The sequence below is a fragment of the Entelurus aequoreus genome, linkage group LG06 (assembly GCF_033978785.1).
Source record: "Entelurus aequoreus isolate RoL-2023_Sb linkage group LG06, RoL_Eaeq_v1.1, whole genome shotgun sequence".
In the NCBI taxonomy this organism is placed as follows: Eukaryota; Metazoa; Chordata; class Actinopteri; order Syngnathiformes; family Syngnathidae; genus Entelurus; species Entelurus aequoreus.
The window spans coordinates 11,736,421-11,762,407 of record NC_084736.1 but is presented as its reverse complement, the minus strand read 5'-3'; the positions used below and the strand labels follow the sequence as shown (position 1 = coordinate 11,762,407).

The 25,987-nt window shown below is 38.2% G+C and overlaps 1 protein-coding gene across 5 annotated transcripts in view; it reads right to left on the bottom strand.

Annotated features, from left to right (window-relative positions):
- unkl (unk like zinc finger) overlaps positions 1 to 25,987 on the bottom strand; it is a 54,027-nt gene that overhangs the window by 1,978 nt on the left and 26,062 nt on the right. For 4 of the 5 annotated variants that reach the window (XM_062049989.1, XM_062049986.1, XM_062049985.1 and 1 more), the window contains 11 exons: positions 24,841 to 25,050; positions 17,405 to 17,581; positions 16,072 to 16,205; positions 15,841 to 15,976; positions 9,909 to 10,026; positions 9,745 to 9,829; positions 9,522 to 9,667; positions 6,855 to 7,032; positions 6,680 to 6,769; positions 2,276 to 2,512; positions 1,784 to 1,968 (listed from right to left, as the gene is read on the bottom strand). In XM_062049989.1, coding sequence (XP_061905973.1) covers positions 1,784 to 1,968; positions 2,276 to 2,512; positions 6,680 to 6,769; positions 6,855 to 7,032; positions 9,522 to 9,667; positions 9,745 to 9,829; positions 9,909 to 10,026; positions 15,841 to 15,976; positions 16,072 to 16,205; positions 17,405 to 17,581; positions 24,841 to 25,050 — 1,696 coding nt within the window. The remainder of the gene's footprint in view (positions 1 to 1,783; positions 1,969 to 2,275; positions 2,513 to 6,679; positions 6,770 to 6,854; positions 7,033 to 9,521; positions 9,668 to 9,744; positions 9,830 to 9,908; positions 10,027 to 15,840; positions 15,977 to 16,071; positions 16,206 to 17,404; positions 17,582 to 24,840; positions 25,051 to 25,987) is intronic. The other variant, XM_062049987.1, reaches the window with a different exon arrangement.

Below are 25,987 nucleotides of genomic sequence, written 5' to 3'. Positions count from 1 at the left end.
GACTGAGGGGACGTGCGTAGTAGTGGTGGAGTCTTTGAATGATTGTACAGTGCATCCGGAAAGTATCCACAGCGCTTCACTTTTTCTACATTTTGTTATAATACAGCCTTATTCCAAAATTGGATTAATTCTACACAAAATACTTCTTAATGACAATGTGAAAACGTTTTAGAAATTTTTGCACATTTATTAAAAATAAAAAACTAACAAATCACATATACAGTACATGCCAAAAGTTTGCACACACCTTCTCATTCAATGCGTTTTCTTCATTTTCATGACTATTTACATTGTAGATTGTCACTGAAGGCATCAAAACTATGAATGAACACATGTGGAGTTATGTACTTAACAAAAAAAAGGTGAAATAACTGAAAACATGTTTCATATTCTGGTTTCTTCAAAATAGCCACCCTTTGCTCTGATTACTGCTTTGCACACTCTTGGCATTCTCTCGATGACCTTCAAGAGGTAGTCACCTGAAATGGTTTTCACCGCACAGGTGTGCTTGAAGCTCATTGAGAGAATACCAAGAGTGTGCAAAGCGGATATCAGTGCAAAAGGGTGGATACTTTGAAACTAGAATATAAAACATGTATTCAGTTATTTCACCTTTTTTTGTTAAGTACATAACTCCACATGTGTTCATTCATAGTTTTGATGCCTTCAGTGACAATCTACAATGTAAATAGTCATGAAAATAAAGAAAACGCTTTGAATGTGGAGAAAGTGTGTCCAAACTTTTGGCCTGTACTGTATGTATCAAAAAGTATATGCATATACCGTATTTTTCGGAGTATAATTTGCTCCGGAGTATAAGTCGCACCGGCCGAAAATGCATAATAAAGATGGAAAAAAACATATGTAAGTCGCACTGGAGTATAAGTCGCATTTTTGAGGGAAATTTATTTGATAAAAGCCAACACCAAGAATAGACATTTGAAAGGCAATTTAAAATCAATAAAGAATAGTGAACAACAGGCTGATTAAGTGTACGTTATATGAGGCATAAATAACCAACTGAGAACGTGCCTGGTATGTTAACGTAACATATTATGGTAAGAGTCATTCAAATAACTATAACATATAGAACATACTATACGTTTACCAAACAATCTGTCACTCCTAATCGCTAAATCCCATGAAATCTTATACGTCTAGTCTCTTACGTGAATGAGCTAAATAATATTATTTGATATTTTACGGTAATGTGTTAATAATTTCACACATAAGTCGCTCCTGAGTATAAGTCGCACCCCCGGCCAAACTATGAAAAAAACAGCGACTTATAGTTCGAAAAATACGGTACTAGATATGAAAAAACAATAAAACTAACTAAATAAAAAATATATCTATCTATCTCTATATATATATATATATATATATATATATATATATATATATATATATATATATACACACACAGACTTCAAATTTTGTTTTATTCTTTTATATATGTATATATATGTATATATATGTATATATATATATATATATATATATATATATATATATATACATATACACACACACACACATATTTTTTTCTTTTTAGATTACATTAATCTTTAGTTATTCTGCAGTGTTGACACCTCAAAAGGTGGTGTTTTTCTCAATCCTCAGTGCCAAGCCATGACATTTTTATATCAATGGTGCTGTGTGTGTGACTGACTGCGTGTGTGCAACTTTCCTGTGAATAAAAAGCGCTAAATACATAGTTTGTATTTATATATTAACCGACCAAAATTAAATGTGTACTCGGTTGGTCGCAGACTTATATTACCTGTTTGATCTGGTGCCAGGCGTCCTCCCATTGCTTAATCTTCCTCTTGGCCTCGTCCAGTTCCCGGAACAGACGCGCCACGTCGCCGCCGCTGCTCGCCGATGTCAGACTGCTGAAGACCGGCGAGGGACTCGGCGAGAAGCTGCCGCTCACAAAGTCCCAAATGTTGCTCGCGCCGTTTAAGCCTAGGACGAGATCAAAGCCCACAAACCTGATTCTTTTTTCAAGGTGAAATCATCCATTTTTCTCATGCTGTAATGACAACTGATCAAAATAAAGATTAGAAGAATAATGTAGCTGATATCCATGGGAACAGTTGATTTGAATGCATTGATGGGAATCCAATGGTAGAAAAACAAAAACGATAGTTCAAATAAATAATCATCCAGGCTTTGTTTGTGGATGCCAACAAAATGAAGGATGATTTCATTTCATTCCTTACAATAATAATCTGCTTTTTCTTTTCTCATAGCATTTCTAGTATCAGCTTACCTAAGGAGTTCTGTGAAGAGGACGTGGGTGTTCCAAGCAGGCCATGGTCTTGCTTGGCTAACATGCTAGCGCCGTGGTTTTGCTGCGTCACCGCACCGGACAGCAAGGACTGCGACAGGGACTGGGACAGGGAGCTCAGCGGGGAGGTGGACAGTGATGAGGAGGAATTGAAGGAGGACGAGCGCGCCAGCGATCCAGGGATGTTGACGGGGGCCGAGCCGCCGAGCACCCTTTGACCTGCAGCGACACAGTAAAGACATACAAATAAATACAAATATTCCATCTTAACTCCACCTGTGTTTGAGTAGGGCTACCCCCATGCCAATATTTTGGTACCTGCACCGGTACCAAAATGTATTGATACTTTTCAATATAAAGTGGACCACAAAGAATGACATTTTCGGCTTCATTTTAACAAAAAAAACTTACGATACATTACACATATGTTTGTTTTTGCACTCAATGAACGATTTTAGAAGATTATACTGTATAAAAATCAAACACATTGGGCTTTCCTTAGAGATGTCCGATAATTGCTTTTTTGCTAATATCCGATATTCCGATATTGTCCAACTCTTAATTACCGATTCCGATATCAACCGATACCGATGTATACAGTCGTGGAGTTAACACATTAATATGCCTAATTTTGTTGTGATGCCCCGCTGGATGCATTAAACAATGTAACAAGGTTTTCCAAAATAAATCAACTCAAGTTATGGAAAAAAATGCCAACATGGCACTGCCATATTTATTATTGAAGTCACAAAGTGCTTTTTTTTTTTATTAACATTACTCAAACAACAGCTTGGAGTTTGTGACATGCTCTCCCTGAGAGAGCATGAGGAGGTTGAGGTGGGCGGGGTTGGGGAAATAGCGGGGGTGTATATTGTAGCGTCCCATAAGAGTTAGTGCTGCAAGGGGTTCTGGGTAATTGTTCTGTTGTGTTACGGTGCGGATGTTCTCCCGAAATGTGTTTGTCATTCTTGTTTGGTGTGGGTTCACAGTGTGGCGCATATTTGTAACAGTGTTAAAGTTGTTTATACGGCCACCCTCAGTGTGACCTGTATGGCTGTTGACCAAGTATGCATTGCATTCACTTGTGTGTGTGAAAAGCCATAGATATTATGTGATTGGGCCGGCACGCAAAGGCAGTGCCTTTAAGGTTTATTGGCGCTCTGTACTTCTCCCTACGTCCGTGTACCACTCCGTACAGCGGCGTTTTAAAAAGTCATTAATTTTACTTTTTGAAACCGATACCGATAATTTTGAAACAGATACCGATAATTTCCGATATTACATTTAAAAGCATTTATCGGCCGATAATATCGGCAGTCCGATATTATCGGACATCTCTTGCTTTCCTTATTGCACTCAAAGAACAATTTACAATTTTATAAATTACATACAGTTTGGTTATAATAGAACAGAAAGCTTTATTGACATTGTATTACCGTATTTTTCGGACCTTAAGGTGCACCGGATTGTAAGGCGCACTGCCGATGAGCAGGCCTATTCAGGTCTATTTTCATACAAAAGGCGCACCAGATTATAAGGCGCATTAAAGGGGTCATATTATGATTTTTTTTAAACACTCCCTTGTGGTCTACATAACATGTAATGGTGGTTCTCTGGTCAAAATGTTGCATAGATGATGTTTTACAGATCATCTTAGGATAGGATAGGATAGGATAGGTCTTTATTGTCATTGCAACAAGTACAACGAAACTATGTTTTCAGCACAAACCCGTTCAAGATTAGACAAACAAACAGTGTACTGGGTAACAGAACAGGAACGCTGAGCCCCGTAAAAGATAAGAAAAAGGTAAAACGCTGGGGAAGAAGAAGAGTAAAAAAATTCAATCTAGACTGGGCTCCTAAGGGGGCCTAGTCTGGAGTGGGAAAAAACCTCCATGCCATGCACACATAAACATGTTACATTTAATCACAACAACTCGCAACAGAGGGGCGGGGAGTTGGAACCCTGGAGGTCGACTGCTGCTATGAGATGCAGTGTCCTGTGAAAAAATGTCCGACCGGAACTCTCTAATAACTAAAGTTCCGTGGGTGAATTATGAAAACCTGCTACACCGGTAGTTTTTAGCGCTTCCTTAGCGAGTCGACTGACAGACATAAGGTAGAACTTTACACTACTTTATATTAGAAATGGCAACAGCGGAGTATGAATGCCCCATAACAAGAAGGTAGAGAAAAAGAAGAAGCTTATCGAATACAGTGTCAACACGGACTACAATGGCGGACGCGTGCAATTTTTTAGGACTTACGCAGATCTCAATTACACATCAGCAGGTACCAGAAAGTAAGAAAAGTTGATTTTGCGTAATGCTGTGAAACAAAACACCACATAATTGACACATTATGTCTGACTGCGGTAGCCGTAATGCTCCGACAATCCATCAAGCAGTGCAGCTTCATAGCTTACCTTAGTCGTACTAAAACATTTTGACAGATTGTGTGTAATGTTCTATATTCTCAATGGAACATTTGTTAGTGTTGTTTACTGGCATCATCTTGCAGTCTACACTTATGTATCTCTTATGTGTGACAGCCAACAACTGGTCACACTTATCATTACACCATGTACCAAATAAAATGGCTTCGAGGTTGGTAAGCACAACCACAATTATTCCGTAAATTAGGCGCACTGTGGATTTTTTTTAAAAAATGAAAAGATTTAAAGTGTGCCTTTTAGTCCAAAAAATACAGTAAATGCTTCATGATTTATGGTTCCCACTCTTGGTCTGTGCTTTAAGACAAATACAATAGTTAGTAAATACTAAAGACAATATTATGGCAGAAACTACACAAGTAAGACATGTAGCAGGTAAAAAACACATTGTTAAAGATAAAACACAAACTGTAGCAATTGTTACACAATTCAGTCATTTCACTTGCATTAGTTTGCGCTACGTGGGTGGTTTTGACTGCGCTAATATTTGGCAACAAGCCAAGCAGCTGTGTGCGCGCCTATGTATTTGTATGTGCACAGCAGGGGAGCTAGTTCATTTTATTACCTTTAAATTCCTTGTGCAGGTCTGGATGATTGTTATTTAAAGCACTTACCTAAGCTTGAGGCAAAGTTGGTGATACTTTAATGCCACCTTCGGCGAGGCATGTTTTAAAGGAGCGTGACGCTTTTGTGTTTAAAGCTTCACCTTTATCGATAGTTTTGAAGCCCAAATACCTCCATATTGCGCTTCACGCAGCCACTTTGTTAACCAGTAGATTTGCCGTTGTTAGCTATTTTTTTCTCTCCACACTATTTCTGCTTGTGCACTGTGTGAGTGTGTGCGCACTGACATGCCCCTCCGCTCTCTACGTCATCGCTGCACGGCATCATGCAGATTTGGATGACATCACTAGTCAGAAGATATATTTCTGAATAACATAAAAACTAGAGATGTCCGATAATATCGGACTGCCGATAATATCGGACTGCCGATATTATCGGCCGATAAATGCTTTAAAATGTAATATCGGAAATTATCGGTATCGGTTTTTAAAAAAGTAAAATTTATGACTTTTTAAAACGCAGCTGTACGGAGTGGTACACGGACGTAGCGAGAAGTACAGAGCGCCAATAAACCTTAAAGGCACTGCCTTTGCGTGCCGGCCCAATCACATAATATCTTTGGCTTTTCACACACACAAGTGGTCAAAAGCCATACAGGTCACACTGAGGGTTGCCATATAAACAACTTTAACACTGTTACAAATATGCGCCACACTGTGAACCCACACCAAACAAGAATGACAAACACATTTCGGGAGAACATCCGCACCTTAACACAACGTAAAACACAACAGAACAAATACCCAGAACCCCTTGCGGAACTAACTCTTCCGGGACGCTACAATATACACCACCCGCTGCCTCCTACCCAAACCCTAAGCCCCCCAACCCCGCCCACCTCAACCTTCTCATGCTCTCTCAGGGAGAGCATGTCCCAAATTCCAAGCTGCTGTTTTGAGGCATGTTAAAAAAAAAAAAAGCACTTTGTGACTTCAATAATAAATATGGCAATGCCATGTTGGCATTTTTTTCCATAACTTGAGTTGATTTATTTTGGAAAACCTTGTTACATTGTTTAATGCATCCAGCTGGGCATCACAACAAAATTAGGCATAATAATGTGTTAATTTCACGACTGTATATATCGGTATTGGTTGATATCGGAATTGGTAATTAAGAGTTGGACAATATCGGAATATCGGATATCGGCAAAAAAGCCATTATCGGACATCTCTAATAAAAACCGTAACGGCGCAAACGAAAATGTTTCCAGCTCAACCGTAGCAAAAACGAATTGCAGTGTTATTTTAATATTTGCAATGATAAGGCGGCTCAACTTCACAAATGTCTTAATTTGTCATTTCTCTTACTTTCCAGTGCGACGTGGTTGTCTTGTTCTTCTAGCTCCTTGTCGAGAGATGCCACGTTAATATCGCAAAAGTTGAGGTCCAGAGCGGATCCTGAGGGAGAGAGAAAAAAAAAGACATTCAAGCAAGATTTGCAGCAAAAAAAAATGGCAGAGTGGGCGCAGGTGCTTTGACCCACCTATGACCGACTCCACTGTGTTGCTCCCTGGGTAGAAGGGCGTGGCCTTGGCGTTCATGGTGGACAAGGTGGTGGGGGAGGAACTGTCCGAGCCAATGCTGGAGGCCAGACTGGATGTGATGCTGGAGGTGAAGCTGGAGGCTAGAGTGTTCACTGCAGAGAAAACACTGTTCTGTGTCTAGCCAGAGGGAACAGAGAGCGCATGTTATTATTTTGAAGTTTAAAATTGGCTACTAACACACTACAGCGAGGGTGTCCAAGTTTTGTCCACTGAGAGCCACAGACTGAAAAATGATTATGGGATGCCATTTTGATACTTTTCATTTTGTAAAAAGGTGAAAACCAAAAAGAAGTTACATATACACACAGACATACACACATGCCTCCACCCCACATTTTGCCACTGCTTAACCCCTAGAGGTACGACGGATGGATGGGGCAGCGCCAGAAGGGCAGCAGTCTCGTGGTTTCTGTGTCATAACGTGTGTGTGCTTATCGTGGCTAAGAAGTTTTTTTCCTGACCCCAAACTAAGCCGTCTTCCATAGGAGCCTAAGCCTTTTTTTTTTTTTTTTAACTCAGCCTCCTCGCCCCACGTCCACCTTTTCTAACCTTTTACACGGGGTGCCGCCCTAGTGGTGACCCATCAGCGTTCTTGTTCTGCCTACCCTGTACAATGTATATCTGCTCTTGAACAGTTGTGTGCTGAAAATTTAATTTCTGAAGAGGAGACATGCACCGACAATTATTAGCATTTATACATCTAAACTTCTTCTTGTGACGTTGCAACTTTTTGGTCTTTTTTATACATTTTTTTACCACCAGATTTCTGAGTTATCACATTTTATTTTCAGAGAGTGATGGTAGGAATGCTAAATTAATAACTGACAGTGAGCATAATCCTTTTTGGGAAGGCAGCATTTTTAATACAGTCCTTCCATAGGATCTTTAATTATAAAGATGATAGCTTACCTACTAGTTCATTGACTTAATGCACAAATTGTGCACGTGTACATGCATGATCTGTAATCTAATGCTGGTCTACTTGTAGGCACAAACCTGTTAGCCTACGTCCACCAAGTGTCCCTTATACCTAATCTAAATATGATCAAACAGCAACTGCTGAGTGACAAAATATAGGACATCTCTCATCAAGATGATGCTAAACTGGGGTCGTGGCAGACGACGTCTCGAGATGCGTCAAAGTTTGATTTTGAATTTTATGGAAGAAATAGTGGAGCTCCCATTGGCTCCGCTAACATTTGCATTTATTTAATATTCAGAATGCATTTAAAAAGATCAAACCGCCGTCATGTCTTTCATAATACCAAAAAAGTGCAGTTCCCCTTTAAGCTAGCGAGCTGGCGCCAGTCGGTTAGTAAGTTTATCAGAGTGCAGTTATCAATCACGGTTTTTCAATAATTTTTATTTAAAACGGTAATACTCGGCATCGGGAGTTTCACCGTGGTTATCATTATTACTGTTTGTTACATCCCTAGTGCATGTGTACCTAATATTGCGACCTACCGTATTTTTCGGAGTATAAGTCGCACCGGCCGAAAATGCATAATAAAGAAAGAAAAAAACATAAGTCGCACTGGAGTAAAAGTCGCATTTTTTGGGGAAATGTATTTGGTATACCCAACACCAAGAATAGACATTTGAAAGGCAATTTAAAATAAATTAAGAATAGTGAACAACAGGCTGAATAAGTGTACGTTATATGAGGCATAAATAACCAACTGAGAACGTGCCTGGTATGTTAACGTAACATATTATGGTAAGAGTCATTCAAATAACTATAACATATAGAACATGCTATACGTTTACCAAACAATCTGTCACTCCTAATCGCTAAATCCCATGAAATCTTATACGTCTAGTCTCTTACGTGAATGAGCTAAATAATATTATTTGATATGTTATGGTAATGTGTTAATAATTTCACACATAAGTCGCTCCTGAGTATAAGTCGCACCAAACTATGAAAAAAACTGCGACTTATAGTCCGAAAAATACGGTATATGTTCTTTTGTAAATAACTTTTGCAACAGTGCCATGGGATGAAAAAGCATAAAGGTGTGTGTGTGTGTGTTCTGGCAATGCTTACTTAATGGGGACATCGCTCTGTTTACACAGTCACTTTTAGGGGACCTCTGACGGTATGGGGACAAAAAAACAGGTCCCCTAAAGGGAAACCTTTTTAAATGATAGTCAGATCCATTCTGAAGATGCCTAAGTGATTTTTAAGCTTTGGCCCACAAAACATGTTTACTGGTCCCCATGAACCATATTAACTCTTTTTCCCCAGGGTCCCCAGTAAGAATGATCAGCACATTACTTCATCAATCCAGATTTTTTAAAGACGTGTATGAGCTAACTGGGCAGTGGCCATTTTATCAATTTTTTTTATGCCTCCACAACCTGTAGAAAGGGTGGTCCCCACAAGTGATGATCAAAAACTTGGTCCCCATTCTAAATAATAACCAGTATGTATGTGTGTAAAGAGTGAATGTGGTTATCTGATCCTCACATGCATGTTCTTGTGTGGAACAAGATATAAAGACCTTTCAAAACAATAAAAACTATTTTCAGACTTCAAACACATCAAACACACCAAAGTAAGCAATACAGAAGCATGCTAAGATGTACAGCATAAACACACTCACCACTTGGCCGTTGCTGCTGTTGGAGCATCCACTCGCCCACTCGCCCACCGGACACTCAGGATAGTGCTGAGAGCCGACCAGGGGCTGCGAGCTGGACTGTATCACTGTCAGCAACGAGTTCATGGTTTCCTCGCTGGGCGGTATCCCTGAGGGTAAACATTCAGTCTTGTTTAAGACCTGGGAGCTGTCTGGGTAGCAGATGGAATGAACCGGAAGGACTCACTTTCTACGTGTGCAAACGCACAAAAGGGCCCTCTGGGGCAGTAGCCTGTTTGCCGCATGTCGTTGCATTTTGTGGACTTGTAGATCTTGGAAGATGAAATAAGATATATAATACATTCAGATTTTAATGTTGCTTTAATTACAAAAAAGAAAAAAGATGCACACCTCTGGATGGAACTGCTGCTCCGTGCGCGAGTGACAATACTGGCAGGTGTCGCCACTGTCGCACTTGGAGGGCTCGCCCCATTCGTCGCCGTGCTTCACGTTGGGACACGGAGTTGACCTGTTACAACAGTTACACATTTGTCAGAGGTCACTATCAAACACTCTCATGCTTGGACAGCATCTTTGACAATAAATTCTGTATTTTTAATTTCGCATTTATTTAGCTAAACCTAAGAGGACGGCACGCTAAATGGAAGCAGGCAAGAATTGGAGAGAAGCCATTGTTTCCCACACTGCAAAAAGTCAGTGTTCAAAAACAAGAAAAAAAAATACAAAAATTAGGGGTATTTTATTTGAACTAAGCAAAATTATATGCCAATAGAACAAGAAAATTTGGCTTGTCAAGACTTTCCAAAACAAGTAAAATTAGCTAACTTCAATGAACCCAAAAATACCTTAAAATAAGAATATTCTCACTAATAACAAGTGCATTTTTCTTGGTAGAAAAAAAAAAAGAGAACTTTTTGCTCAATATGTTGAAAAATATTCTTAAATTAAGTAAATGCTAGTGCCATTATCTTGACATAATGATATGCGCTCGGCATTACATTTCTTGAAACCAGCAAACTTATACTAAAAACTAGTTTATTGTTCTTAATGGAAAGGCAACCGCTTGTTACTCTCGGGGTCTCCTAGCCGCTCAGGCAAATCATATAGTCTAAAAATGCATTTTTTCATCGATAACATGACATCATCACGCCAAGTGCGTGCTCTTTCAGTCTCTTAGTGCACATATATACAGCCCGGCCCCCGGCCAAAACATTTTTAATTGTAATTTTGAAGAATTTAACTGAATGTACATGAACTATTTCTGTTCAAAATTGTTAGAAATGTCACATGTTAAATGTTTGAATATTAACTGTCAGTTTACTATACTGTGCCAACTGTACTACTATATGAGTACGTATTTTCTATATTTTCATTGAAAATAAAACAGCAAAGTCCATTTGGCCGTCATCCGTTTTAATAATGAGACACAATTGTGTCAAAAGTCATGATTGTATTTTTTTCATGCTTGAAATAAGAAATTATTACTTTAAAAAAGTAGTTTTATACTTGTGAGTGTTGATGACACAGCTTTGCAACAGTTGATATTCTAGTTCCAAGCATGTTTTACTCAATATAGGTCATAAAATCTCAGCAAGAAGCTGTAATATCTTACTGAGATAATTAAGGACCAAAACCCTTAAAACAAGTAAAACACTAACATAAAATCTGCTTAGTGAGAAGAATTATCTTATCAGACAGAAAATAAGCAAATATCACCCTTATTTGAGATATTTAATCTTACTTAGATTTCAGTTTTTGCAGTGCATACATTCCTTTATTTGTGGTGGATCGTTACAAATAGATTTGGTGTTAGCAGTTTGCTAGGAATGCAACGATATCAAATTCTCACCACAGCATCAAGGCCACAATACGTTATCATTGCAGTAACGTCAAAACAAAGATGACTTGGAAAAAATGCCTTAGTGTTGAAAATAAAGTGCTAATGTTAAAGATAAACACACTTACTGTTTATAAACAGACTTAATGCTCAAATGTTGTAATCATATTTATTACTACCAAGAGGTATTTTCAAAGTGCAAAGACCAGTGAAGGAACAGTGTTTCAAGTAACAAGTTGAAAAACTTATTCGGGCGTTACCATTTATTGGTCAATTGTACGGAATATGTACTGTACTGTGCAATCTACTAATACAAGTTTCAATCAATCAATCAAAAGCAAGCATAAAAAAGCTTAAGTTGAGTTTCTTTTAATTGACATTGTAAACATACGGGGCAGATATTATACATTTTTACTTCTTTCTCCTCCTTTTCATTCTTGTTATGTTGGTTGTTTTTTTTCTTCTTTGAATTATTCAAATAAATCAAATCAAAACTAAAACAAGACAACATTTGGGTCCTGATTTACTAAAATGTGCATGTACTAAAACACGTGCAAACTTGATAGATCGCACGCAACACACCCACTAATAGTACACGCTATCTTACAGATTGCACACACTGCAAAAACTGAAATCTAAGTAAGATTAAATATCTCAAATAAAGGTGATATTTGCTTATTTTCTGTCCGATAAGATAATTCTTCTCACTAAGCAGATTTTATGTTAGAGTGTTTTACTTGTTTTAAGGGTTTTGGTCCTAAATGATCTCAGTAAGATATTACAGCTTGTTGCTGAGATTTGATGACCTATATTGAATAAAACATGCTTGAAACTAGAATATCAACTGTTGCAAAGCTGTGTCATCAACACTCACAAGTATAAAACTACTTTTTTAAAGTAATCATTTCTTATTTCAAGCATGAAAAAAAAAATCATGACTGACACAATTGTGTCTCATTTTAAAACAGATGACAGCCAAATGGACTTTGCTATTTTATTTTCAATGAAACAATACAAAATACGTACTCGTATAGTAGTGCAGTTGTTATTAGTGAGAATATACTTATCTTAAGGTATTTTTGGGTTAATTGATGTTAGCTAATTTTACTTGTTTTGGAAAGTCTTGACAAGCCAAATTTTCTTGTTCTATTGGCAGATAATTGTGCTTAGTTCAAATAAAATACCCCTAATTCTTGTATTTTTTTTCCTTGTTTTTGAACACTGACTTTTTGCAGTGCACACTGTTTAGCACAAGGTATTTGGATCTTAGTAAATCAGGCCCTTGATGTAACAACTGGAAAACCACAAAAATATATAAATTTCTGTCTTTTAACCAACAATGTTACATTGTTGTTTTACCACTTTTGTTTACATTGTAAACAAAAGTGGTAAAACAAAACTAAAAACAATCTTTTTCAGTTTAGTATCCTTCAAATTACCGGTACCGTATTTTTCGGCCCATAGGGCGCACCGGATTAAAAGGCGCACTGCCGATGAGCAGGCGGTCTTTTTTCATACAAAAGGCGCACCAGATTATAAGGCGCATTAAAGGGGTCATATTATGATTTTTCTCTAAATGTAAAACACTATCTTGTGGTCCACATAATATGTGATGGTGGTTCTTTGGTGAAAATGTTGCATAGATTTTCAAGTCGCTTTCTTCAGGATGCGCTGTTCTGTGGGCGGTCTTATTTACGTGGCTCACCTTCGACAGTGTATTCTCCCCGCCATCTATTGTTTTAGCGGTGTAGCGTGCAAGGATGGGAGTGGAAGAAGTGTCAAAAGATGGTGCTAACTGTTTTAATGACATTCAGACTTTACTTTAATGAATAACGGAGCAGCATCTTCTCAGCCGTGGCTCACTAGTGCAACATCAACGCCGGAAATGTGTCCCGTGAAAAACCGTTCGACCGGAACCCTCTAATAACTAAAGTTCTGTGGGTGACTTATGTAAACCCACTACAGTTTTCAGCGCTCTGATAGCTAGTCTACTGACAGATATAAGTAAGAACTTTACGCTATTTTATATTAGGAATGGCAACAGCGGAAGATGAATGCCACATAAGAAGAGAGAGGAAACATAAGAAGCTTATCGACTACGGTGTCGGCATGGACTACAATTGCGGACCCGCGCACATTTTCAGGACTTATGCAGATCCCAAACACACATCAACAGGTACCAGAAGGTAAGAAAAGTTGGGTTTTGCATAATTTTGGGAAACAAAACGCCATATAATATATCTGCTAATAGGTGCCATTTTGAGGTCCTTATACACCAGGGGTGCTCATTACGTCGATCGCGAGCTACCGGTTGATCACGGTCAGTCGTTCGCCAGCCAGGCATTAAAAAAAATAGTCCTAAAAATGAGCAATCATAAATCTTCACTATGACGTCACTTTCTTGACATTCACGGCACCCGAGGGTCTTCTGAGATGAGGCTGGCTGCTGCCAGCTCATTATTAAGAAAAAAATTACCGACAGGAAGGCGAGAAACACTTTTTATTTCAACAGACTCTGGCGCCGTACCTGTCGTCAAAACTCCAAAGACCGACTGCACAGTTCCTGCCTTCACAATAAAAGCGCTGCTTCATCCTGCCTGCGCTAAGTCTCAGAAAGCTGGCGTGCACAAGCTAGCAAGCTACGGAGTTTGCCGCTAATGTATTTCTTGTAAAGTGTATACAAAAACCAACCACTTTCATGTGGTATTGGACAGAAAGGAGGACTTTTTTTCTCCTCCATTTGAAAATGCGGACGTTATCAGCACCACTGTCTGATTCCTATCAAAGCAAGTCATCAGAATCAGGTAATACACCAACTTATATTCTTGTCTTCATGAAAGAAAGGAATCTATATGTGTTAAACATGCTTGCATTATCTTTAAACAACTTTAACTTGTTAACAATATTAACTATTTGTGTTGAACATGCTTGCATTATCTTTAAACAACTTTAACTTGTTAACAATATTAACTATATGTGTTAAACATGCTTGTATTATCTTTAAACACCTTTAACTTGTTAACAATATTAACTATATATGTGTTAAACATGCTTGTATTATCTTTAAACACCTTTAACTTGTTAACAATATTAACTATATGTATTAAACATTCTTGTATTATCATTAAACACCTTTAACTTGTTAACAATATTAACTATATGTGTTAAACATGCTTGCATTATCATTAAACACCTTTAACTTGTTAACAAAAACATATATTTCATAAATAAGTAAATATAAATTATATGTATGAATGAGGTAGATCCCCACGATTGAAAAGTAGCTCACCTGCAGAAAAAGTGTGAGCACCGCTGTTATACACACACCATAATAATATTCGTATTATTTAATGCGCCGACAATCCATCAATCTTTCATAGCTTACCGAAGTTGTACTAAAAACATTTTGACAGATTTCTGAGTGCTGTGTGTAATGTTCTATATTCCCAATGGAACATTTAAAGTTTTGGTGTTGTTTACTGCCATCATATTGCAGTCAACACGTATCTATTATGTATGACTGCCATCTACTGTTCACACTTTATATTACACCATGTACCAAATAAAATTGCTTCGAGGTCAGTAAGCACAACCAGAATTATGCCGTACATTAGGCGCACTGGGTTATAAGGCGCACTGTCCATTTTTTGAGAAAATGAAAGGATTTTAAGTGCGCCTTATAGTCGGAAAAACACGGTACTGTATAACAATAATAATTTACGGGGTCACATTTTAAAAAGGCCCACCCTTGTTGCTTTGGACTAGATTGAGATTAGTTGATTCTTTTATGAGATCATGAGGAAAACTTTGCCTCACAAATTGATGTTTGGCCTGGCTTACATCTTGGTTTCGCGTCAAGAATCTTTCCCGGGTGATGATTAATCTAGTGACTTCTAATGTTAATTGTATTTCCGGACTTGCAGACGATTGCAGTCGGCCAATATCTGCAAACTGTATTTTACATGTTTTCTCCTTTGACGGAAAGCAAAAATGTGTCCAAACGCATGATTTAAACTTTGCGGGAGGATCCACGAGCTCTAGCTTTCCGCTCTGCTCCTCTGTGTTTCCAGCCATCTTTTACTGAGCTGCACCGTGCAGGGGATTATGGGAGATGTGGTTTGCTTCTCAACCGGCTCAATCAATAGTGCCAGAAAAAAATGACACTGGCGGGTGTACTCCCAGTTCTTATTTACCGTCACACATCATGGCATTATTGTGAGAATTTTGAAAGCGCAAGTATTTACAGTACCGTTACATTCCTACTGTTTTCCCTTAATCATAAACAAGATCAAATAAGCCGATTCTGATAACTTCCGATACAAAAAACATATTTATATCTATTAAGTAACGAGAGACATATCTAATGAAGAGACTTTTGGAGACATGAAAGCAATCTTGTGAGAATGTGCTTTAAAAAGTTAATCCTTAGGCAGTATTTATATTTACATAATTAATAATAGTTTTGTTTTTAAGACTAAGGCTCACCTGTACTTGTGCTTTCGTGGATTGCGTCTGCGGTCTCGGCTGTTGTGGTAGTGCGGGCAAGCGTAGCCCTGTCGGCAAAGTCTGGGCGGCTTGGTGCACTGCTCGGTTTTATAGTTAGCTAAAACAAAGTTTGTGTCTGCAGAGGGGGAACAAAAGTCTCATGTTGTCTTCTCATACAGCACAAACAGGTTGAAATGACCAAATTGGGAGAGTGGTTGTGTGGTTTTTCACCTTGCCACCTGGGGTCTTCGGTCAGGGTTTTCTCGATCATGGCTTGGCTGGCTAACACGCCGGGCTGGAGGTCAGGAATACCTTCACCGGAGCCCAGCTGTCCGTTATGGAGAGCCTCTTGTGCTTGGATCTCTCTATTGTCACACATCCATGTATCATTATATTAGACACATACAAGCATAAAAACTAAATAAAAATAAATATTTTTAATGTCTAATTAATTTAAATAATGTATAAAAAAAAAAAAATATATATATATATACACATATATATATATATACATATATATATATATATGTATATATATATATATACATATATATATATATATATACATATATATATTTTTATATATATACATATATATATTTATATATATATATATATATATATATATATATATATATATATATATATATATATATATATATATATATATATATATATATATATATAAAAATATAAACAGATTTTTTTTTTGTATATTATGCCTTAAAGATTTTTTTTTTAAATTACTAAATATATATATATTAGAAAAAATTATAAAAATATATATTTTTTTAATCAAACACTTAATATTTATGTGGATGAACACACAAAAAAACAATTTAAGGGAAATTTAAATAATGGAACTGATTCAAATTAAATATTTTTTTACATTTTTTTTTTTTGTTTAAAACATTTAATTTGTGAAAAAAATATTTTACAAAAATATTTTTTTAACTTAAACATTTAATATTTATGTGGATGAACACACAAAAACACAATTGAACCAGACTTAAAATAATTAACTCAGTGGAACCGATTCAAATTAAATATGTTTTTTTTCCAAACATTTATATAAATGCAAATAACAAAAATAAATAAAAATAGGAAAAATATAAAGATTTTCTTTTTTTGAATTAAACATTTAATATTTATGTGGATGAGCACACCAGACACAATTGAAACATAATTAAAATAATTAACGAAGTGGAACTGATTCAAATTAAATATGTTTTTGTGTTTTAATTTTATATAAATGCAAATTACAAAAATTAATGAAAATGTAAAAAAATCTAAAGATTTTTTTTATTAAACATTTAATATTTATGTGGATGAGCAGAGAAAGGCACAATTTAAACATAATTAAAATAATCAGTGGAAGTGATTCAAATTAAATATATATTGTTTTACATTATGCCTTAAATTTAAAAAAATATGATTGGAAACATCATTTTATATTTTTTGTAAATAAAAATGTATGTTTTGAATCAGTGCTTCAACAACAGCCGATGCTTATAACGTGAAATGTCTTGTGAGTAGAATGCTTAAGCACAATCACCAGTATCACCTGCTATCGTACACGGGAGGCCGGAGATCAATCGGGCCGTGAGCGAATGCACAGTGGAGGCCGTTCTTCACGCAGTGACCCCGGGCGTCCGTCTCGTGGATGCAAGTACCCGTCTTGTAGTAGCGGAGGTGGTATTTGCGCTCAGTGTCGCCCGTAGTGCGGTGTAAATAAGGACAACTGAAGGGAGGTGGAGGAAGCACAAAACAGGGAAATAGTTAGCCCTAGAAATAATACATCACAAGACCAATTTCAACACAAAAAAAATTCCTCGCGCGTTGCATCCTTTCTTCCCTCTACCCTCAGTTGCAACAGTTGCCACGGCAACAGGTAGAGTCATATAAAAATAGCTGCAGTTGTTCATTATCCATCACTCTTTTTCAAATCTTTGACTCAAAAAAAAAAAAAAAAGCAGCGAAGAGAAGAACTTTGTATTCTAAGTTTCATGACGTGAAGACGATGAAGTGGAATGGGCTATGCAGCAACCCGCGGCTCTCACGCCACATGCGACTCTTTAACACAGCCCTGGTGGCTCCCTGGAGCTTTTTCAAAAATGGAAAAAGATGGGTGGAAAATATATTTGTTGTTTTAATAATGTTTCTGTAGGAGGACAAACATAACACAAACCTTCCTAATTGTTAAAAAGCCTAATAATTTTGTGTTTATGCTTCACTGATGACAGTATTTAGCCAACGCCGTTTTGTCCTACAAATTTTGGCGGTCCTTAAACTCACCATAGTTGGTTTACATGTACAACTTTCTGTCGCTGCCACAAAAAGACGTGTTTTATGCCACTCCTTCTTTGTCTCATTTTGTCCACCAAACGTTTTATGCTGTGCGTGAATGCACAAAGGTGAGTTTTGAGGATGTTATTGACTTGCGTGGTTTGCTAACAATCCATGCTAACATGCTATTTAGGCTAGCTGTGTGTACATATTGCATCATTATGCCTCGTTTGTGGGTATATTTGAGTTCATTTAATTTCCTTTACTTATGTCCTCTGTGTATTTCCTTTATAATTGCATGTCTCATGACACAATATCTGTATGTAATATTGGCTACATTTCTGATTGTGTGCCATGTTTTCCAGACCACAGCAAACGTTACCATGTTGTTCCAGACCACAGCAAACATTACCATGTTGTTCCAGACCACAGCAAACGTTACCAAGATTGTAATAAATCCATTAGAAGAAGACAGCCTGTTCTTTCCTTTAACTTGGGCACACACATCTATACCTTCAGCAGTTTCAAGACAGTAATTTCCAGGAGTTTTTTAACCCTCTGAGACACTAACTTAATGTGTTGCCTTCAAAATAACACTTACATAAGGCTTTTAACTTTTTGCGGCTCCAGACAGATTTGTTTTTTTGTATTTTTGGTCCATTATGGCTCTTTCAACATGTTGGGTTGCCGACCCCTGGGCTATGCAGAAACACTCCAATGAGATTAGATTACCCGTACTTTTCTTCTACTTCCCTTGCTGTAAATCGGTCGGAAAATTCCCCTGAGCTCACTGTAAACAAACACGGCGTCTATCATGTGGAACTATTTCACTGTTGCAAAGGAATACATTTTGCGTGCTTTTTGCGAACAATCCTCAAGAAAGGAAAAAACATTGCGCGTCAACGCATCAAACCTTGTCAGCGGCCTGAAACGTCAGCATCGCTCACAGTTGCTCTAAAGCCAGCCAGATAGGAAGGCCCCAACACAGCTGCCGCCGTAACATTGTTGGCTGTTTTTGGATAGTTATTTAGACTATCTTACGTCCTCTGCGCTGGACGGACGCTTTTCTGCTTGCTCTCGCTTCTGCTTGCATTTTTTGCTACTATCTGCTGCTATTTTCTTACACAAAGAGCAACAGCTCTTGGATACTTACAAAACCAGTGGGACTATATTTTCATTTAGATAACAGAGGCATTTTTCAATATTTTTACGACGTCCTCAACACTACACGAGGAGGCCTACCATTCAAGATAAGCCTGAGCCCGAGCCTGTGCTACAGTACTAAAGGTAATCAGCAGAAGATGCCTCCTTTCTCTACGGAAGATTACCACAAACTGCTACAGAAGATTTTACTGTTGGAAATAAAAATGAATCGGTTGGAAGTGAATTTAGAAGTGAATGGACAATGTGGCAACAACACCACTCTAGCACTCCTGTCGACTGAAAACACTGGACAGCACCATGCTAAAACCCAGCTAACTAGCAACAATGAAGCTACGAAGAAACGGGAGGTCCCTGTAGAGGGTAATAAATCTACCAGCGAAAATCCTCCCTGGAACACACTTGGTGCGAAGCCAAAGAGAAGACCACCTCCCTGCGACAAGGGAGAATGGATATCTGGCAGGACCCAGCGCCCCGATATCTCTGATCTGACCGGCTGGCCTGCGCTACCATCTTCAGCCAGGCATACTGCGTCATCAACTCCACTGCCACGTAGGACACAGCAGCGGACAGCTGAGAAGAGGAGAACTACCAATAAACCTCCCCAGCAAGCAAGTGTCCAACTAAAGAACAGGTTTGCCCCACTGTTGATGGACAATGGATCCCCCTCTGATTGCCTGAATAACCCACCATCACCACGCAGAAGGGTAAGACCTGCTAACTTTACACCACAGAGAAAGCTAACGAGAGCTCCTGAAAATCTGATTGTGGGGGACTTTTCTGTAAAAGATATGAAAAGCAATAATAACACCAAAGTACTCTGCTTTCCGAAGGATATGGTATCTGACATGGAAAAAAGAATCCTGGAAATTGTCGCTGCACACCCAAATGTGAAAAATATCATCCTGCACATTGGTTTTAATGACATTGTAAAACAACAATCAAGAGAGCTGAAAGAGCACTTCAATAAACTCTTTGAAACAGTCAGCGCTGTGAATGCTGACATTTTTATCAGTGGTCCTCTACCCCCAATCAGGAGAGGAGCTGAGAGATTCAGTAGACTTTACTCGCTGAATGAGTGGCTATCAAGTGCACTTCTTGCTCGTTCAATGCATTTTATTGACAATTTTAGCTTTTTCTGGGACCGCAGGCATCTTTTTAAGGCAGACGGACTTTGCCTAAATAAGATGGGAGTAAAGCTATTCATGAACAACATGTTTCACTTAATGCATCTTGCATCTATCATCACTGCCAAGGACAAGAGACAAGAGGAGCCACCGAGGAAGGAAGACACAACACAGCCTATCAGGAACGTCGAAGGAGGACCGCCATTGCAAAAGGAGAACGTCGACCATGAGATACACCAGAGCAAAGAGGAGAGGTGTCTATCCTCCTCTACCGCCCCTCCCTCCATTCTGAATGCGTGTGAAGATCCCTCCCCCACATCCCCCAAGCCATCCACGTCTCCATCTTTCTCCCTCCCTCAAGTAGACCTTTCTCCCCCCTTCTCCCCCTTGGAGTTCCGGGAGCTACCCCCACTCACGCCCCGCCCTACTCCAATTTTTACCCCCCTAGATCATCGCTCACCTCCACCACCCCCTCCACGAAGGCGTGCTCCACAACCCCCCAGCCATACTTCACCCTTCTCACGCCAACCCCTTACACGCCTTTAACGTCCACCTTCAGTAGTTCGTCCCAGCTCTGACGCTGCTTACTCCCCCTCCCCCTTACGGCAAACCCTGCCTCGCCCTGACAGCAGTCCTGAATATTTCTGATACAGAAAAGGGTTCAGCAGTAGACCACATTATCAGCTGGTCCCAAGGTTGCCTACATCAAATCATGGCACCTTCTACATTCCTGTTGTGACTACAAGAGAGTAAACATTGGGAAACTTAGCCACCCTGCTAACCTAAACAATCTCATTCCTATTCTCTCCAAATCAAAGCCAACATCAAAGCCTGTCAATAACACCATCAGGATGGGTCTGCTCAATGTCAGGTCTCTGAATAGCAAATCATTTTTAGTCAATGATTTTATTACCACTTCTAAACTTGACTTCATGTTTTTAACTGAAACATGGCTGGAACAAAATAACAGTGCAAGCATTCTGATCGAGACAGCACCCCCCAACTATAACTTCATTGATATATGTAGATCGTGGAAAAGAGGTGGAGGGGTTGCTGCTATATTTAAAAACATGTTTCAGGGGAAACAGATGTCACTTGGTGATTTTACATCATTTGAATACCTGTGTGCTGTGTTGAAATGCTCTCCCAAAATTCTCTTGTTAATTATCTACAGGCCACCTAAATATTCTGCAAATTTTTTCGATGATTTTACTGAATTATTGTCTAGCATCTCCACTGACTTTGACTGCCTGGTTATAACTGGTGATTTTAATTTTCATATTGACGATTTAAATGACAAGGGCGCAAAATAACTTTTTACTATTTTAGACACATTTGAACTGTCTCAACATGTGAAAGAGGCTACTCATTGTAAGGGACACACTCTGGACCTGATTATCACAAAAGGTCTCAATGTTTCTGATGTTCTTGTGATTGATCCTTCATTGTCTGATCATTTCTGTGTTTTCTTTAATATTTCTGTAATTCCGGACACACAAACAGAATCAAAGAATGTCAAAAAGCGGTACATAAATGAACATGCTAATGTCCTCTTTAAAAACGCCATCTCCTCACTACCACCTCTAAACCCATATCATGCTGATGATCTTGTAAGCAACTTTAATTCCAAAATTGTGAATATCATAGCTATCATTGCACCTGTTACAGTTAAAACGATTTCTGGCAAGCAAAAGGCACCCTGGAGAAAATCTGCTGCTGTAACAGCCCAGAGAAGAGAGTGCAGGAAGGCTGAACGAATCTGGCGGAATACAAAACTTCATATTCACCATGACATCTATAAAGAGAGCCTCCAGGCCTACAATTTAGTCTTAAAAAGTGCTAGAGAAACATTCTTCTCCAATATCATAAACAGCAACACAAATAAGGCCAAACCCCTATTCGCAACCGTTGACAGACTGACTAAACCACCAACACAAATACCAGCCGAACTCCATTCCACGCAGAAATGCAATGAGTTTGCATTCTTTTATACTGATAAAATTGAAGGCATCAGACGCACCATCAATATCTCAAGTAAAAAAGTTGGATCACCAACCCATTTAGGCAAAAGTAACACAGCAATGATGGCAAGCTTTAATGCCATAGACTCTAAAACTCTAGTGGAAACGGTGACAGCTCTAAAGTCATCCACCTGCTGCCTTGATGTTTTACCTACCAACTTCTTTAAGAATGTTTTTGACTGCCTATCAACAGACGTCTTGCAAATAGTTAATAATTCTATTCAATCGGGCAATTTCCCGAAGGCTTTCAAAACTGCAGTCATTAAACCTCTTCTAAAAAAGCAGAGCCTAGATGCCTCTGTTATCAACAACTACAGACCAATTTCAAATCTACCATTCATAAGTAAAATAATTGAGAAAGTTGTCCTCCAACAACTAAATCACTTCTTGGCTTCTACTGGCTGCCACAACAACTTCCAGTCAGGATTTCGACCTCTTCATAGCATAGATAAAGTTATAAATGACATCCGTCTAAACACAGACTCTGGCAAAACTTCAGTATTAATGCTTTTGGACCTCAGTGCTGCATTTGATACTGTCGACCACTCAATACTTTTGGACAGGTTGGAAAACTGGGTGGGGATCTCAGGCACAGTTTTAAGCTGGTTCAAGTCATATCTACAAGATAGGAACTATTTTGTTTCCATTGGTGACTTTGTATCAGAACCAACCAACGTAACGTGTGGAGTCCCCCAAGGTTCAATCTTGGGGCCGACTTTATTTAACATCTATATGCTCCCACTAGGACAAATCATGCAAAATAATAACATTGACCATCATTGCTATGCCGATGACACCCAAATCTATGTAGCGCTATCACCAAATGACTATCGCCCCATAGATCTTCTGTGCCAGTGCATTGAGCAAGTCAAACACTGGATGTGCCAAAATTTCCTACAACTAAATGAAGATAAAACTGAGATAATTGTTTTTGGTGCTAAAAAAGAAAGGTTTAAAGTCGTCCAACACATTCAATCACTGTCCCTGAAAACCTCAAATAAAGCCAGAAATCTTGGGGTTATTTTAGATTCTGATTTACATTTCGACAGTCACATCAAATCAGTAACAAAATCGGCCTACTATCACCTCAAAAATGTAAAAAGACTTCGAGAGCTCATGTCAGCTCAAGACTTTGAAAAACTTGTACATGCCTTTATTACCAGTAGGCTAGACTATTGTAATGGTCTCCTTGCAGGTCTTCCCAAAAAAACTGTCAGGCAGCTACAGCTTGTTCAAAACGCTGCTGCTAGAGTTCTAACAAAGACCAAAAAATGTGAGCACATTACACCAATTCTTAAATCCTTACATTGGCTCCCTGTACATCAGAGAATGAATTTCAAAATCCTCCTGCTCACATATAAATCACTACATGGTCTAGGGCCGAAGTATATTACTGATATGCTCCCACTATATAAGCCCTCTAGATCACTAAGATCTTCTGAGACCAATCTGTTAGCGGTTCCAAGAGTAAACTCAAATCAAGGGAGAGCATCATTCAGTCACTATGCAACAAATAGCTGGAATAAACTTCCTGAAGATGTCAGACTTTCCCCAACTCTGACTACCTTTAAAACTAGACTGAAGACTTTTATGTTCACCTTAGCTTTCAGCTAAATCTTTTAATCTTTTAACTTTTAACGTCTGCAGTGTTTTTATTTTTATTGTCTGCATTTTAATTTTGCTTTTATTTTCTTTCATTTCACTTTGTTGTCCGTGAAGCACTTTGAGTCTGCCTTGTGTATGAAAAGCGCTATGCAAATAAAGTTGCCTTGCCTGAAAAGAGGACCTCCCATTGACTCCATTATAAGCGGACTTTTATTTACGTTTCTTTATAAGTTACAATTCATAAAAAAATACATCAGTCTTCTTGTCTTACATAATGATTGTGAACGATAGGCAAAACTCCAAAAAAGTGTATGTTGCCTTTAAGCTGTCCAAAGTTTTTTATGATGCTGAAAAAACTAAGTAAATTTGTATTTTGTAACAGATTGGAAGCATTTTCAAAATCTAAGTTTAGCTCCAATGGAATCGTGATTAATCAGTTAAGAAGCTTATAGATGGAAATTGAACCCTTAGCGGAGGTAATGATGTTTTGGTGTGGTCTTCTGTCCTCTGTTGTCCTCTGTGTTTTTTATAAATGTTGATGTCTATTTTATTGTTTTAATTGGTTTTTTCCCTTTAAAATCGTTTTTAATCATATTTATTTTTTATATTGTTTTTATATTGGTTTTCTATTCATTTATTTTTTGTTTGTATTCAGTCATTGGTGTAGCATAACATTGTTTTTAATATTGTTTTTAACATGGCTGTGCAGCACTTTGGAAACATTCTTGTTGTATAAATGTGCTATATAAATAAAGTGGATTGGATTGGATTGGCCACACCGCAGCATGAAAACTACTTACTCGTCTCCATCGGGACAGATGCCGGTGGTCTCGTCGTACTTGGTGCAGTAGACGTCGGGGCTGTAGTTAAAAGTTCCGTCTCTCCTCCTGATGGGTCTCCGCCTCCTCTGGTTGAGAAAGTGCCAGTGGAAACACGTAAACGGTCTGTGCTGCGTGCACTTGTGCTGCAGGAACAACGGGCACTGCTCAGTCCTAAACTCCTTCAAGTAGCTGAAATAAAAGGGAAAAAAAACACGCTAAAATGTTTTCTTAACGAGCAAAACGTACAAATAAAAGAGTCTCAAATTGACAATATTAAAGTTAGCCCTACAGTACCAATACCCGCAATACCACCGTGGATGTACGATAACCCAAATGTAAATATGCAATTATTAAAGAATATAACTTTAAATAGTTACCAGATAAAACAATGGGTTGAGGAAAAGTTTTAAGACAACATCATAATATATACAAATGCATCAAAAACTATAAATAATAAAGTAGGAGCTGCAGCAGTTATCCTACAAGGAAAATTAGTATTAAATAAAATAATCAGTGATAAATTATCGTTTTTTACGGGGGAATTGGTCGCAATTTATATGGCAGTTAATTGGATAGAGGAAAATTAAGCAAGAAAAGCAGTCGTGTGCTCGGACTCCAGCAGTGCACTGATTAGCATAAAAAACATAGCATCAGAAACAAGACAATATTTAGTATATGAAATAGATCAGGCAATCTGCAGAATAAATAAAGCGGGAGGTGTGGTAACATTGCTCTGGGCGCCTGCTCATGTAGGAGTTGTGGGGAATGAATTAGCACATAGGTACGCAAAACAAGCGACCACTAAAACATAAGATTAACCACAGTAAAGAAGATGTGAAGAACATAATTAAGATAGAACACAATAAAAAGTGGCAAGATAATTGCAATAAGGAAACAAAAGGTAGGGAGTATTACAAAGTCCAGAGGAGAGTATGTGTATTGAGAGGAGGAATAGAAATAGGAAGGAAGAAGATATTATTACTAGAATGAGATTAAGACATACGTATCTAAATAGTTCCTTGACATTGATAGGGAAACATAATACAGGACGGTGTGACTGTTGTCATCAAATATAAAGTATAGGACATGTTTTAACACATTGTAGGAAAAAAAATAGAGAAAGGGA